Source organism: Dendrobium catenatum, unplaced genomic scaffold (assembly GCF_001605985.2).
Source record: "Dendrobium catenatum unplaced genomic scaffold, ASM160598v2 fragScaff_scaffold_716, whole genome shotgun sequence".
Taxonomy (NCBI): Eukaryota; Viridiplantae; Streptophyta; class Magnoliopsida; order Asparagales; family Orchidaceae; genus Dendrobium; species Dendrobium catenatum.
In genome coordinates, this window is record NW_021319178.1 from 18,575,635 (window position 1) to 18,588,787 (window position 13,153).

Here is a 13,153-nt window from a genome sequence, read left to right on the forward strand (position 1 = left end):
TGCATGCAATGGAGTTCTAGAAGCCTCAAGCTCTCTCCAATCTCCAGTCAAAGTTTTCCATAATGTAGAAAGCGAGAGTCTATTTATAGAATTTGAGAGTGGCACGCTTTGTAATTATGTAGAAGATGCAAGATAAATTTGGAGTGCTCTATTGGATGGCCCAGATTGATTCTCTCGATCATAGAGCATTCGTTCAGCATTCATTCGATAATTGAGCCCACTTGACTTAGTTCATTTTCATACGTTTCAGCTTGTATGGAGAGGGCGTTGCTGAGGAATTTGAGTGCTCACGAGTGAGTTAGGAGCAAAAGGGGGAAGTTTTAGTTTACGTTCATGCTTGTCGACGAGCAACCAATTTTTATACAAGTGCACTATAAGTCCTATTTTGTTGTATTTTGGTTTTCATTCATTTTTACTTTTCAATGTTTGCAACTTAGGATTTCGTGCATTTTTTTATTTCTTGTTGACTTAAATGTTAGATTAGGTTTTAGTTTTCATAAATTTAGTTTAAGTCTTCTTTTATTTTGGTGTAAATTTTGGCTGCACCTCAATATCATCCCCACGTAGGGGGTGTGTTAAGCCTTCCCACAGAGCTAAGAAAGACATGCATGATCAGTGCCGGGTAACACCGCAGCCAAAATTTCAAATCCTTGTCTATAAGAAAGATAGTCAAGGTCTCCAAGTACCCTTATATAAGCAACATTCTTTTCTCGTCTGCCAAGAAAGGTAGTCATAGCTACTTCAAATTTTACATACAAAACATTATTTTCCCGCTTGCCAAGTAATGCAGTCACGGGCACTTAATTTCATGTAAAGTAGTATTTCCAGTCTGCCAAGAAAGATAGTCATGACTACATAATTTCATGCAAAGCAATATTTCTCCATCTGTCAAGAAATGCAGTAACGGGTACTTAGTTTTATTCAAAGCAGTATTTCTCCGCATGTCAAGAAAGACAGTTACGGGTACTTTGTTTCATGTAAAATAGTATTTCTCCGCCTGCCAAAAAAGGCAGTTACAGGTAGGGTGTAAGTGAGCCGAGTCGGCTCGAGCTCGATTCTTTTATAGGCTCGCGAGTCGAGTTTATCGAGCTCACAAGTCAAGCTCGAGCTTAAACTTGAGCTCGTTTAGTAAATGATCTCCTGTTTGAGCTTGATGAGGCTTGGCTCATGAGCTTGCGAGCTAGCTCGAATAACTATTAATATATTTTAAACGTTTTTTTATTTATTAAATTTAAATATTAAAAAATGAATAATAAATGCTAAACATTGTAGCTTTTTTTATGCCTCCTAAGTTTTAAAAATCCCACCCATGACTTGTGAGGCAGCTCAAGCTCCTTTACAATGGGACGAGCTCGAGTTTGAGCTCACCTTTTGTGCTCGAGTTCGAGCTGACATTCTGACTGACAAGCCGAGCTCGATAAGGCCACTACATGGTTCGACTCGACTCATTTACACTGCTAGTTACAAGTACTTAGTTTCATGCGCTGCAATTCATAAAATAACAGTGTCAAGTCTGGTTTATACCTAAAAGTGCGCGGCGACTGAGGAGGTGATGCCGACGACACTTGCGATGAATGAAATTCTTTTGTATTATTTATTTAGTTATATATATATATATATGTAGATACACATATTATTACCATTATTATTTTGTGAAATGGGGATGATTAGATTGAGAAAAAGAGGGTTAGTGAGGGAAAGTGGTGGAGAGGCTTTATGGAGGGAGAGAAGGGGTATTTAGGTTATTATTATTATTTTTATTTGAGTTAAATTTACTGTCACACCCCTCTGTTGCATTAATTTAACATTTTTTTAAAAAATAATAATCATGACATTTGAATGAAGCATAGAAAAATATCATAACTTGAAGCTGCTCAAATTTTATTTCCAAAAATTTTTCCCTATAGAGCAACTACAGGGGAACCCAAAATATATAGCTATGAACATAATACTGACCTCATATCAGACCCTGCTCACAAAGACAAAGATAAACATGAAATAAAAATTGAACCAATCATTATTTTGGCTCGACTTTATTCTTTTCATTTCTTGTAATAACAACTAGAATAATAATTTGATGAGCTATAACACTCATAAATATATGCAACTCTACTACAATAATAAAGTGTAAGAATTCACTTATGAATATGAGGATCAACAGATAAATCAACATGAGCATGTAAAACTAAAAAAAACGTGTGTAGGCCACCAAAGTTTACAGTATAAGTAATATAAATTAATATACAGGGTATAATTCCTACCCTGTAACAGTAAGGCTGGTACTTGTCTGAATTACACATTCACTTACCTATTGTATAACATTAATAGTATCGCTTTAATCTAGTTGTAGCTATATGTAATATGTAAGTCATACTATTAAAATATATAGTCACAGCTATAGATTTTCGTTCATTTGATTACTTCCTTTTCAACCCCAGAAAATGTCATGTCTATATTTAGGTTTTTCAGCCCATAGGCGCCCAAGGTTGCACTGCCTCTTTAGCCCTTAGGCTCTACCAAATGTAGGTTTCATAGCCCGTAGGTTGCATTGTACTGAGGTCACATTGCCTCTACTGGGTCGCATTACCCCACCTGCGTATTTTTAACATGACATTTTCTTAACTTATTTAATCATGGTTATTTCCTCTCCTCTGAGGACAACCTAATATATAATACTTATGTATATATTTACATGTATACGTGTATATAACTAAGTATGCATGAAATTTGTCTCAATGTATCAATATATAAGCAAGTATAGCTATATAATTTATATATCATAATTTTATATAACTCCACGTAGTAGCATATATAACATACTCATAGATCACGAAGAATGACGTGTACAATGGTTGTATGAACCACGGTTCAAATTAATAGTCACGACCACATAAGATTCCAAGGGTAAATGTCACACACACACTAAGTTAACTATATGTACATTCATAGTTGCATACGGTATAACGATGCATGTCTTACCTCCTCGTTGTTCTGACTCACCAAGTCGGACACCTCGCGTCCACTTGCACCTATAGGATATCTACACCACCGTAAACTGTCTATATTGAAAATTCGTACAATTTGCTATCCATATTATATAATTAAATCAATTCACAATAATCACAATAATCAGGTCACATATATGGCTATCGGCACCAATTCTCCTCACACTACGAATGTCCTAATCAATCTCTTAGCACTCTTAAATTAGAAATGTTAAATACACAAATCATACAAATTTTTCATATCGGCACATAACAAACTTCTTGCCCTTTTTTTTCTCTCCTCTTTTCTCTATTTCTTCTTTCTTGCTTTTCCATAACTTCTCTTTCTGTTACCTTTACTATTATTCTCCTCTTCTTGGTTTCATTCTCCTTTACCTAATCTTTTCCCACTCTCAAACCTATACCCAAAATTCTAACAGCAAACATCCTTAAACAGTCCTCCAGCAGCATTTAATTCTAGTCCATAGCACCTTTTATCACCCAAAACTTGTGCAAGAACCCTTCCCAACCACTTACCTCCCACGGCTACACCAAGATCCCGACCACCATGGCTCCAGCTCCTTCCCCATCCTCTTCACTTCCAACCAGCTCCCAAAACCGGCTCAACCATTAGCTGCTGCAAGAGAAAACCGAGAGCTCCCACCAGCCCTTAGCCGGGCTTGGGAAGGAATTAAATAAAAGGCTAGAGCAAGATAATTCATTTAATAATCCCTCCACTTCATTGCATGTCGGCCACCAGTACACATTTTGCCCTTAGCTACAATGATTTTTATTTTTGAACAGTAACAGTATTTCTAAACTTAGAAAAAAAAAATACAATTTAGATTTAATTCCCAAACTCTCAAATCCTTAACATTTAGGTATATGATGCTATATATCAAATTGCTCCAATTAACGGGTAGAACGCAATGACATATAATTTGTTGAATTCATGAAACCTTAGATTTTGAGGATTTTCAAATTGAGTCAAAGTTGGCACATGCCTGATCGAAGGTAGATTTTACATTTACAACCTTAATGTTCTGGTTCTCTGTATATTTCTTGTTTTCTTGCTGCACTTTTTGCTGAAAATCAGGAGATGTTTCATATAAACACTGTAAATGGTAAGATATAATATTATCTAAGCTTTCTGCAGGATACTGTTGCTTTGTGTTTAAGCATGCATAATCTGGTCTGAAGGAAGAATTATGCCCCTTCTTGTTTGTTGTAGGAATATACTCAAGATGGCATTGACTGGAACAATATTGATTTCATTGACAACACCGAATGTCTGAATCTTTTTGAGAAGGTATGTTTTCCACTCCAAATATGAAAGTGTAGAAATGAACTTATCGGTTAATTTATCCTGAGATTATTGTTTACTAGTTCATGCTGAATGGTTGTCATTGTTATTGGGTATCCGATGTTAGAGCATCATCATCATAATCATGAACCTAACCACGACTTTTTACTCATGGTTTAGAAGACAAAATTGGGAATTGAGGTGCTTACGCCTCTAAGTAAATAAAAAATAAAAAAACACATGAATTTATAAATAATTCATAAAAATAACAAAAAAAAATTAAAATATAAACATGTTTATTTGATTCATCATCATAAAGATATAAATTGTAGATCTCAATATTATATACAACAACAATAGCAACAACATCAAGCATTTATCCCACTATTTGGGTTTGGCTACATGAAACCTTTTTTCTCCATTGTGTCATATTATGAATCAAATTCTCATTTAAATCTAATAAAAAAAAGTCATTTCTAATATTTTCTAACCAAGTCTTTTTAGGTCTACCTCTACATTTCTTAACATGGGCCAAATCTAATACATCTACTCTCCTAATAGGGTTATCGGAAGAGCGTCGTTTTACATGACCAAACCATCTAAGGAGAATCTCTCTAATCTTATCTGTCACTGAAGCAAAATACTCATTCAACTCTCCGCAATAGTTCCCCTGAGGTGGACAAGCTTGAAAATCAGTTCAGCTCACAAAGAGAAAATGTATGGTCCAGAATATCACTAGGTTTCATTCTTAATTTGTCTCTTACCAGTATGGACGTGGCGCGTCTTCTAACCGATAGTCTCATCACCAAATGACATAATAGATAAACGGTTATGATGAGGACCCTCTAACCGAATGGTTTTGATGCCAAATGGCACCATTAAATTATGGCCATGGTTAGAGCCCATATGTTCCTCAACGACATTAAAATGTTGAGTTATGAATCAATAGGATATGACTGCTATGGCACAAAGCCCTCTATTAGCTAAGGTGGCTTCAAATTTATCTCCTTAAGTAATCATCCATCCTAAATCTATAAGGTACTCTTGGATGAAGCAACCTATGGCTGCCGACAAGGATCCTTCGGTCAGGTGGGGTCGATTACTTCCTTTGACTAAGTAGACTAGGGATCATGATGACCCGAGACAACATAACCATGGGATCTTGATCGGGTCTATCATCACCCCTCCACCATCAAGGTGGTGAATTTTTTATTTTAAATGTTAAATTTTAAATATCTAAACATGTTACTATACGCCATATACTATGTATCTATTTGACGACTAGCCTTTATTGAAAGTTCTTTCTCATTACCGACACGGGTAATTAACTATAAGGGCCTAAGGAAACTTGAACTCAAATCATAAATTCTTTGCAAAATGAGGGAGAAATCTTTGGATAATGTCTTATTCAAAACCCAATCTTCCTTTTGAAAATTTGCGTCGGAACTTGTTTGAAATCTCCTCGACGACCCAAAAAAGAAAGGGGCTACGTAGAGTCCAATGCGTAAATTTTTGGAGCCCACAGATACGTTTGTTGGAACACTTATGTACATCTTTATTGTGGTGCTCTTGCACATTTTTTTATGCATGTGTATGGTGCCCTTGCACATTTTTAATCCACTTGTTGATACACTTGCATAATTTTTAATGCACTTATATAATGCACTTGCACAGTTCTTGAGTTGAGTTAAATTTAAGTTTATTTTTAGTTTAGTTTGCACAACATTCTTAGAACTCATATTAAGTGTTTTTCACATTTGTTGGAGTAAATGCAAGTATTTCAATTTTGGCAATTTGGCGTATCTTTTGGATAACATGCATGCTTTTTGATGCACTTATACGATGCACTTGCACGCTTACATTTGCATAATTTACTTTCATGCTTTTTAATGTTCTTATATGATGTTGCATGTTGTTGGGTGCATTTGCCTAATATATTTGCACACTATTCAATACATTTATATGATATCCTCGCACATTTTTAGAATAATGGAGTGCTGCTATGAGTAATTACATGCTTCTTGGGCCAGTTGCACATTTTTTGAGGCAATGGTTTCTCGAGGTAACTATGGTTGAGTTTGAAAGTCAAATTGTGATGTGTGTGTGATTTGAAAACATTTGAATCTTGATTGTTTGCTGGAACACTTATCATTGAAATACAAAGTTTCATTTTTAAGCTTTAAAGAATGCCTTTTGTTGACCTGCATATACATGTTGCGAATTTGGTGGCATTTATTATGAGTTGGTATCTTATTACGAATTTCACAAATCTCTTAGGGGCTGTTTGGTTGCCTGAATTAGGAGTGTAAAGTAAAACAAATACATGTATTTATTAAATTTGGTTGTTTAGTTAATTTTGAGCGGAAGAAAAGAAAATCCTCGAAAGTATTAGGGGTGTATTATAGGACCTGTTTTGCATGAATTAGAAGCACGCTCATTTTGAGCGGGTTTTAAATACGCTCGACGACGCGTCGTTGCTGTTCGGCAGCGAACTTCGGCTTCATTGCTTCAAAGGAGATGTAAGATTGCACGAGTGGCTTCTTCGGCTCCTTCCTTCTTATTAGACTTCGCTCCTTCGACGCGACGATCCTTTGCCTGTCCGATCCGAAGTTGCGACGACGACGGGAGCTCGCAAGTTCGCATCATCTTCCTGTTCGGTTTCATTGCTCGCATTACCTCCCAGTTTCGCCTGCATCAGTAGCAGAAACCTCGCTATCCAGAAAGCAGAGAATCATGAAAATCCTAATCTTACCTCCTCCTCTACTGAAGGAATTATCGACGTTGATACTTCCAATAAGGACAAGCCTGGTATGTTTTCACAGATGCTTGAGCAATTCTACTGGGAATGTGAGCACCGCCCAGACTACCGGCACACTTTCGCGGTGGAGCGTATTCTCGCCGATGATCCATTCTTCGAGAAGCCAGAGAACCTGACTCCAGAGAAGATCCAAGAGAACTTGAAGTGGTGGGAGGAGTTCAAAAAGAACCCTGTGGTCAAGTTCCTTAGGCGGGCGGAGGTAATAGCTGATAAGATCAACGAGATGGAGCTCAAGGAAAACGAGCATCCTTACCGGTGGGAAGATCGCAAGCTCTGGAAGGCTTTGCCGCATGTGCCGGGGCCGGATGGCCGGCCAATGCCAAGGAAGTCTATCAAGACGAAGAGGGAATCCGATGACAAGTTCTGGGATTTTGCAAGGCAGTTCTTCTTTGGCTTGTGGGGTTTCAGACAGATTAGTAATGCTTATAATCTAAAAAAATTTATAATAAGATCGTACAATAAATGAATATACTGATTTATATTTTATAACATCAAATAATACCAATTATTATAAATATATTATTTTTTAAAATATACTAATTGTAATGCTAGAATAAATTATTATAAAAAAACTGCTTTTACTTTACTTTGGATCTATCAAATCAAATAAGGGAAACAGTTCTTCTGCGTTTATTTTGCAGACAACCAAACAGATGCAAAGTATTCAGAATGCACTACATTTACTTTACATTGCATTTACTTTACACTGCATTTCTTTTTCAGGCAACCAAACAGCCCCTTAATCTTTGTCTTTTCACATTTGCATTTTTGTGTAGTGGGCCATCACAAGGAATCCCTTTCCCTTCTTCCTATAAATAGGAGGGATGTTGTAATTCATTTTGCATTCACTTGGGTCTCTAATTTGCTACTAGAATTATAGAGATTTTGCAAGTTATAGAGTCCTTTGTAAGTTCCCTGTTTGTGTTCAACTATAGGTTCAAGCTAGCTTATATGATATTTAGGATGTTCAAATTTTGTACTTGCATTTTGTTATTTCATTTGGTCACATATTGCTAAAAAAGTTATTTAATGTATGGTTTCTCATAAGTTCATTCTAAATTTCGGCCCGCTCGCAGTGTCTCTCTTTTATAAGAGGAATATACAAGGAGTTTAGGCTTGCCCACCATGCCACTAAGGTGTACAGGATTGATGTCATAAGACATTACAGCCGAGGGATATTCTATCTCACTGTGTGCATAAAAAACGCATGCAAAGGCCTTCGTATGCTTGTTTGAAACTTGCAATATTTTTGTACCATGTTGAAATAATGCATATGAGTACTTAACTTTGAATTTCCTCACCATGCCTAGAAAAGCATACATAGCGTCTCCCTTGTCATGATAAAAAGGCACACAGGTGTTGCTTGTCATGCTAAATGCATCACTGTGGTGCATAAGACGTTGAAGATGATGACGAAGTGAAGGGATTTTTTTTTGAAATATCATTTTTTTTTATTTATTTTTCTCTTTTTATTGGGTTTTTTATTTTTTATTTTTTATTTATTTTTGTTAGTGTGATTTCTTTTTTTTTTTTTAGTAGTGTGATATTATTTAGAACTTTGGTCATGTCCTTTGCATCTTGGATTGCTGCTTCATATTGAGTTCCGGCCTTTTGTTAGCTGGACTGTTTGCTGGTTAGACGTATGTCTTGGTCAGCTTATTGTTTCCTTCTTGATAATGGATTTTGTTGTATATTCAAGCAGAAGCCTCTGGGGATATTGTCTTTGTTGGATGAAGAGTCGAACTTTGCCAAAGCAACTGATTTAACTTTGGCAATCAAGCTTCAGAAACATTTGAGCAGTAATCCATGCTTTAAATTGGGGATGGATGGTGCTTTTAAAATTCTCCATTATGCTGGCGAGGTTAGCTACACTGCTATGATCTTGAATCTGATTAATAGTATTATTCTTCATTTGTGTGACAACAGCCATTGTCCTTTGGGAATTTTTTGGAAGTATTATATGATTAATTATATTTAAAAAAACAAATCCTTAAATGTTTTTGTTTTTCTAGTAATGGTACTTATATATTTCTGATGCACTTAGTTGATTTAATGCGACACTTAAGGTTTTAGTATCACTTCTGTTGTTAATAACTTTTCTTGACTGAGCATGCTTGCTATAAAAAAGTCTTTCGGTTACGTTAGTAATAATTAATAGAGTATGGAGTAGATTCTTTAAGGAGATCAGGGAAAATCTGATTCCTACATTGAAATTTTGCCATTTGGGAATTGCTTTTTATTTTTTAAAACTGAAGGGAGAAAACAGCTGATTTATTGATATGACTAGCACTTAAGTGTATCAGGTTGTGTATGACACAAGTGGCTTCTTGGAGAAGAACAGAGATCCACTTTACTCAGACTTAGTTCAGCTGCTTCAATCATGCAGCTGTCAACTCCTTCGAACATTTACTTCCCACATGCTTAATCAATCTCAAAGGTCTACCAGCCCTCTGTGGTTAAATGGTGTTGATTCCCAGAAGCAAAGTGTGGGAACAAAGTTCAAGGTAAGTTTTATGTGCATATTGCTTCTCTGTTCCATTGTCATCTACTTAATCATCTGTTGCAGCTTTATTTTGCAAATATGTACCATATGTTAAAAGCATCTTTTTTTTTTCTCTCTCATGAAAAGATATTTTCCATGATAGTAAACCCCATCCCACTTCCAATCCAAAGTTTTTGTGATACCAGAGATACGAGCTAAAAACAGGAAGAGAAGAGGGCCAGTTTGCTGGAAAGAAACCTTCTAGCAGCAGGACAGCAGGGCGGCAGAGAGGAGGAAGAAGACGTGCGGTCAGTTAGCTGGCTGAAAGAGACAATTCTAGAGATAGAGCTGCAGTCCTACGGATAGGAGGAAGAAGTACGGGTGTTTGGCTGGCTGGAACCTAGGAGAGGGAGGAAGGACAGGGGAACCAGCCTCTGGCTGGAAGATTGATGGGCGGAGGAAGAGGAAGGATGGTTGGCCACCACATGGAGATCTCCAGAATACAGAGAACGAGAGCTATGGCTCTTTCCTAAGAAAAAATATTACGTGTGGTGTTCGGATGCATCCAGAGGCCAATCCTGATGTACCACATCACCTAATACACAGTGCATTAGTTGACATCGCATCTGGATTGGCCTCCTGACACGTCCAGAATCCGCTCGTAATAATCTCTCCTTTCCTAAACACCAAAATATGAATTTCAAGGTTAAGGACCCTCTATTTATAAGCTTTCAACTAGTAAATAAGGGAATAAAATAAATTAACGATAATGCTAATGAAAGAAATAAAGAACAACATGTTTATATAATAAAAACAAAAAATTTTAAAAAGGTGGGGTTTGGCTTATCAAACCAGACCGACGCTCTGCATCATTCTTCTTGACTGGGAGTGGCTTCAGGTTAATCTGATTTGCTATTGTGGAATTGGATCTTAGATGGTTGCTGGTGGTTTATGCTACTCCGGATCAACAATTACCAAAACCAACTTGTGGTCAGTTTCCTTGCAAGTTTGTATGAAAGAATCATAATTTTGGTACAAGAAGTGCTGACAGAACGCATGGGCTGGGGAACTATGTCTACCCAGCCCTTGGCAATAAGTTGATACCCGTTGATTGAATCCTTAATTTATACGTTGATACTCGTTGCACTTAACTTCAAAGTTGTTTAAGCAGCTGAATTTGAATTTTTTTTCCTTAATTTGAATACTGTGAAATTATTGTCATTGACCATTAATTTTTGGCATGCCTACAGGCTCAATTGTTTAGACTGATGCAGCGTTTGGAGAATACAACTCCTCATTTCATTAGATGCATTAAACCAAATAGGAAGCAACTTCCTGGCATGTTTGATAATGATGTTGTCTTAGAACAACTTAGATGCTGTGGAGTATTAGAAGTTGTAAAGATATCCAGATCAGGCTATCCCACTCGAATTACACATCAGCAATTTGCAGAGAGGTAACTTTTCCATCCCCGTTTCTCCCCAAAAACTTCTTTTAATCTAACTTTGTTATGTGGATGACAACTGTCGAGGTTTAACACTCTTCCTTTCAGGTATGGCTTCCTTCTTTTGGACAACATAGATTTTCAGGATCCACTTAGTGTTTCCATCTCCATTCTGCATCAGTTCAAAATTCTACCACAGATGTATCAAGTTGGTTACACCAAGCTATTTTTCCGCTCAGGACAGGCATGCCCCATTTCTGTTATTTATTAATGAAATGCCCTTCCTAGTGGATTACATGAAAAAATATTTAGCTTGTGAAAAAAGTTCAAATGCCTAGGATATTGAACCAACCACATGCATTATAGTTATTAATGGAGAATATGAATGAAGTGTCATGTTTCCAAATATCATACGAGTTAAAATAAACGTATTTTGCTTAAATTCAATTTCTGACAACTTGACTGGCTCAGTGTTGAGTTATTTAAGGTAATATGAATACATTTTGTATATGAACTTCCTTTTCATCCTGTTTTATCTGGACTCATTTTATTGTTCAAAATGATTGGCAAGGATTCTTTCTCAATTATTTAATTTTAAATAGTGTGATTCTTTTGCCAAATGCTAATTAGTCTTCCAATCGTCTATTTCATGGGTCAACTTTTTTGTACCGTTCTTTGAAGTATGTGAGAAATGTTGGGGATGTGAAAGTAAACTACACAACGAAACAAACAAGAAAAAATAGAATGCAATGGAAAGTAAAGGACACCAGGATTTACGTAGAAAAATCCAAAATCGGGAAAAAAACATGGAGTCATGCCATACCTAGAAATCCACTATAAAAATTGGGAGAAACAAGTACACACACTTACACCGTTCTTTACTTTTTTTCTCACTTACACCGTTCTCACACACTAAACAAAAGAAAAAGCCTCTCTATACTGCCAAGGGATGCCACCCTTGAGAAAAACAAGAAAGAAAACTGTCCAGTCCACCTCAAAGCGCTGTGACGCTAGTTTGGAGCGGTGCAACGCTCAACACTATCTCCAATCTGCCTGACAGTGCTGCTGCATTGAATTTAGAGCGTTGTGGCGCTCAACTCTCTGTCTTTTATCCCAACAAACTTTGTAGCGCCGGGATGCTCGGGTATACAACGTTGAGGCGTTGTTCCAAAAAAAATTTGGGTGCAAAGCAGGGGGAGGATCCCCTTAGCGAGCAAGAGAAATTGACTTGAGGTTCGAGGCAACAGTACAATCCGATTGATTCCACACAGACTTATAGAAAAGAACACTAAAATAATTTAATTAAAAGGGAAAATTCTATGTCAACATCACATTAAGGTTCTTTAAGATCTCTACATTATGGTTATGCTACTAGATGCTCCTAGCAAATAAAGTAATAATGGGTGACAAGGGTAATTAAAGGATTTTGAATCTCAATGGAGCTAAAATAGGAATTGGGTTGAAATGTAATTAAGCATTAAATATTTCACTTTTATTTTAGCCATACAATCCACGTTGCTTGCTATTAGTTGATTGAGCAAGTTAAATGCAATGTTGAAGTGATGAAGAAAAGTATCTAGGGGTTCTTTTGGTTGCAAGTATTTAGGATATTTGAATATTTTAATTGTAGTGTTCATTCATCCTTTGTATTTTGATTTTTTAGGTTATTTGGTTGGTTGTGAGCTAAAATATTAAAATCTTTTTTTTTTTTAATTTGGTTTGTTGAAAGTTTACCTCTCGATTTCTGTCTAGGGCATGACAGGGACTATTTTTTTATTTTTTTTTGGCATGACAGGGACTATAATCATGCACTGTGCAAAGGTCAAGGTCCATGAGGGATTGCATGGTTCTATGGGCTCACAGAGGCCATGTATTCTTAATTTGCCTAATTAGGGAAAACTAAGAATACACTCAAAATGGTCCAGTGGTATATTATAAAATCTTTAATTTCCATTTGCTTTCCACTCAACTAAACACTTGAAAAGTTGAAACCACCGGTTATACTAAAATACCGAATGATCATGTAATGACTAGATGTGATTCAAAAATCTTGAACATACTAAGCACGAGGGGGGATATAAAGGAAAAAAATTCTAGTGTGACTAATGTTGAACTTATTAAT

The 13,153-nt window shown here is 36.4% G+C and overlaps 1 protein-coding gene across 1 annotated transcript in view; it reads left to right on the forward strand.

The window, feature by feature from the left end:
* LOC110106995 (myosin-2-like) overlaps positions 1-13,153 on the forward strand; it is a 32,888-nt gene that overhangs the window by 15,139 nt on the left and 4,596 nt on the right. Inside the window, exons 15-19 of the mRNA XM_020837115.2 lie at positions 4,216-4,293; positions 8,808-8,966; positions 9,409-9,609; positions 10,838-11,043; positions 11,140-11,275. Coding sequence (XP_020692774.1) covers positions 4,216-4,293; positions 8,808-8,966; positions 9,409-9,609; positions 10,838-11,043; positions 11,140-11,275 — 780 coding nt within the window. The remainder of the gene's footprint in view (positions 1-4,215; positions 4,294-8,807; positions 8,967-9,408; positions 9,610-10,837; positions 11,044-11,139; positions 11,276-13,153) is intronic.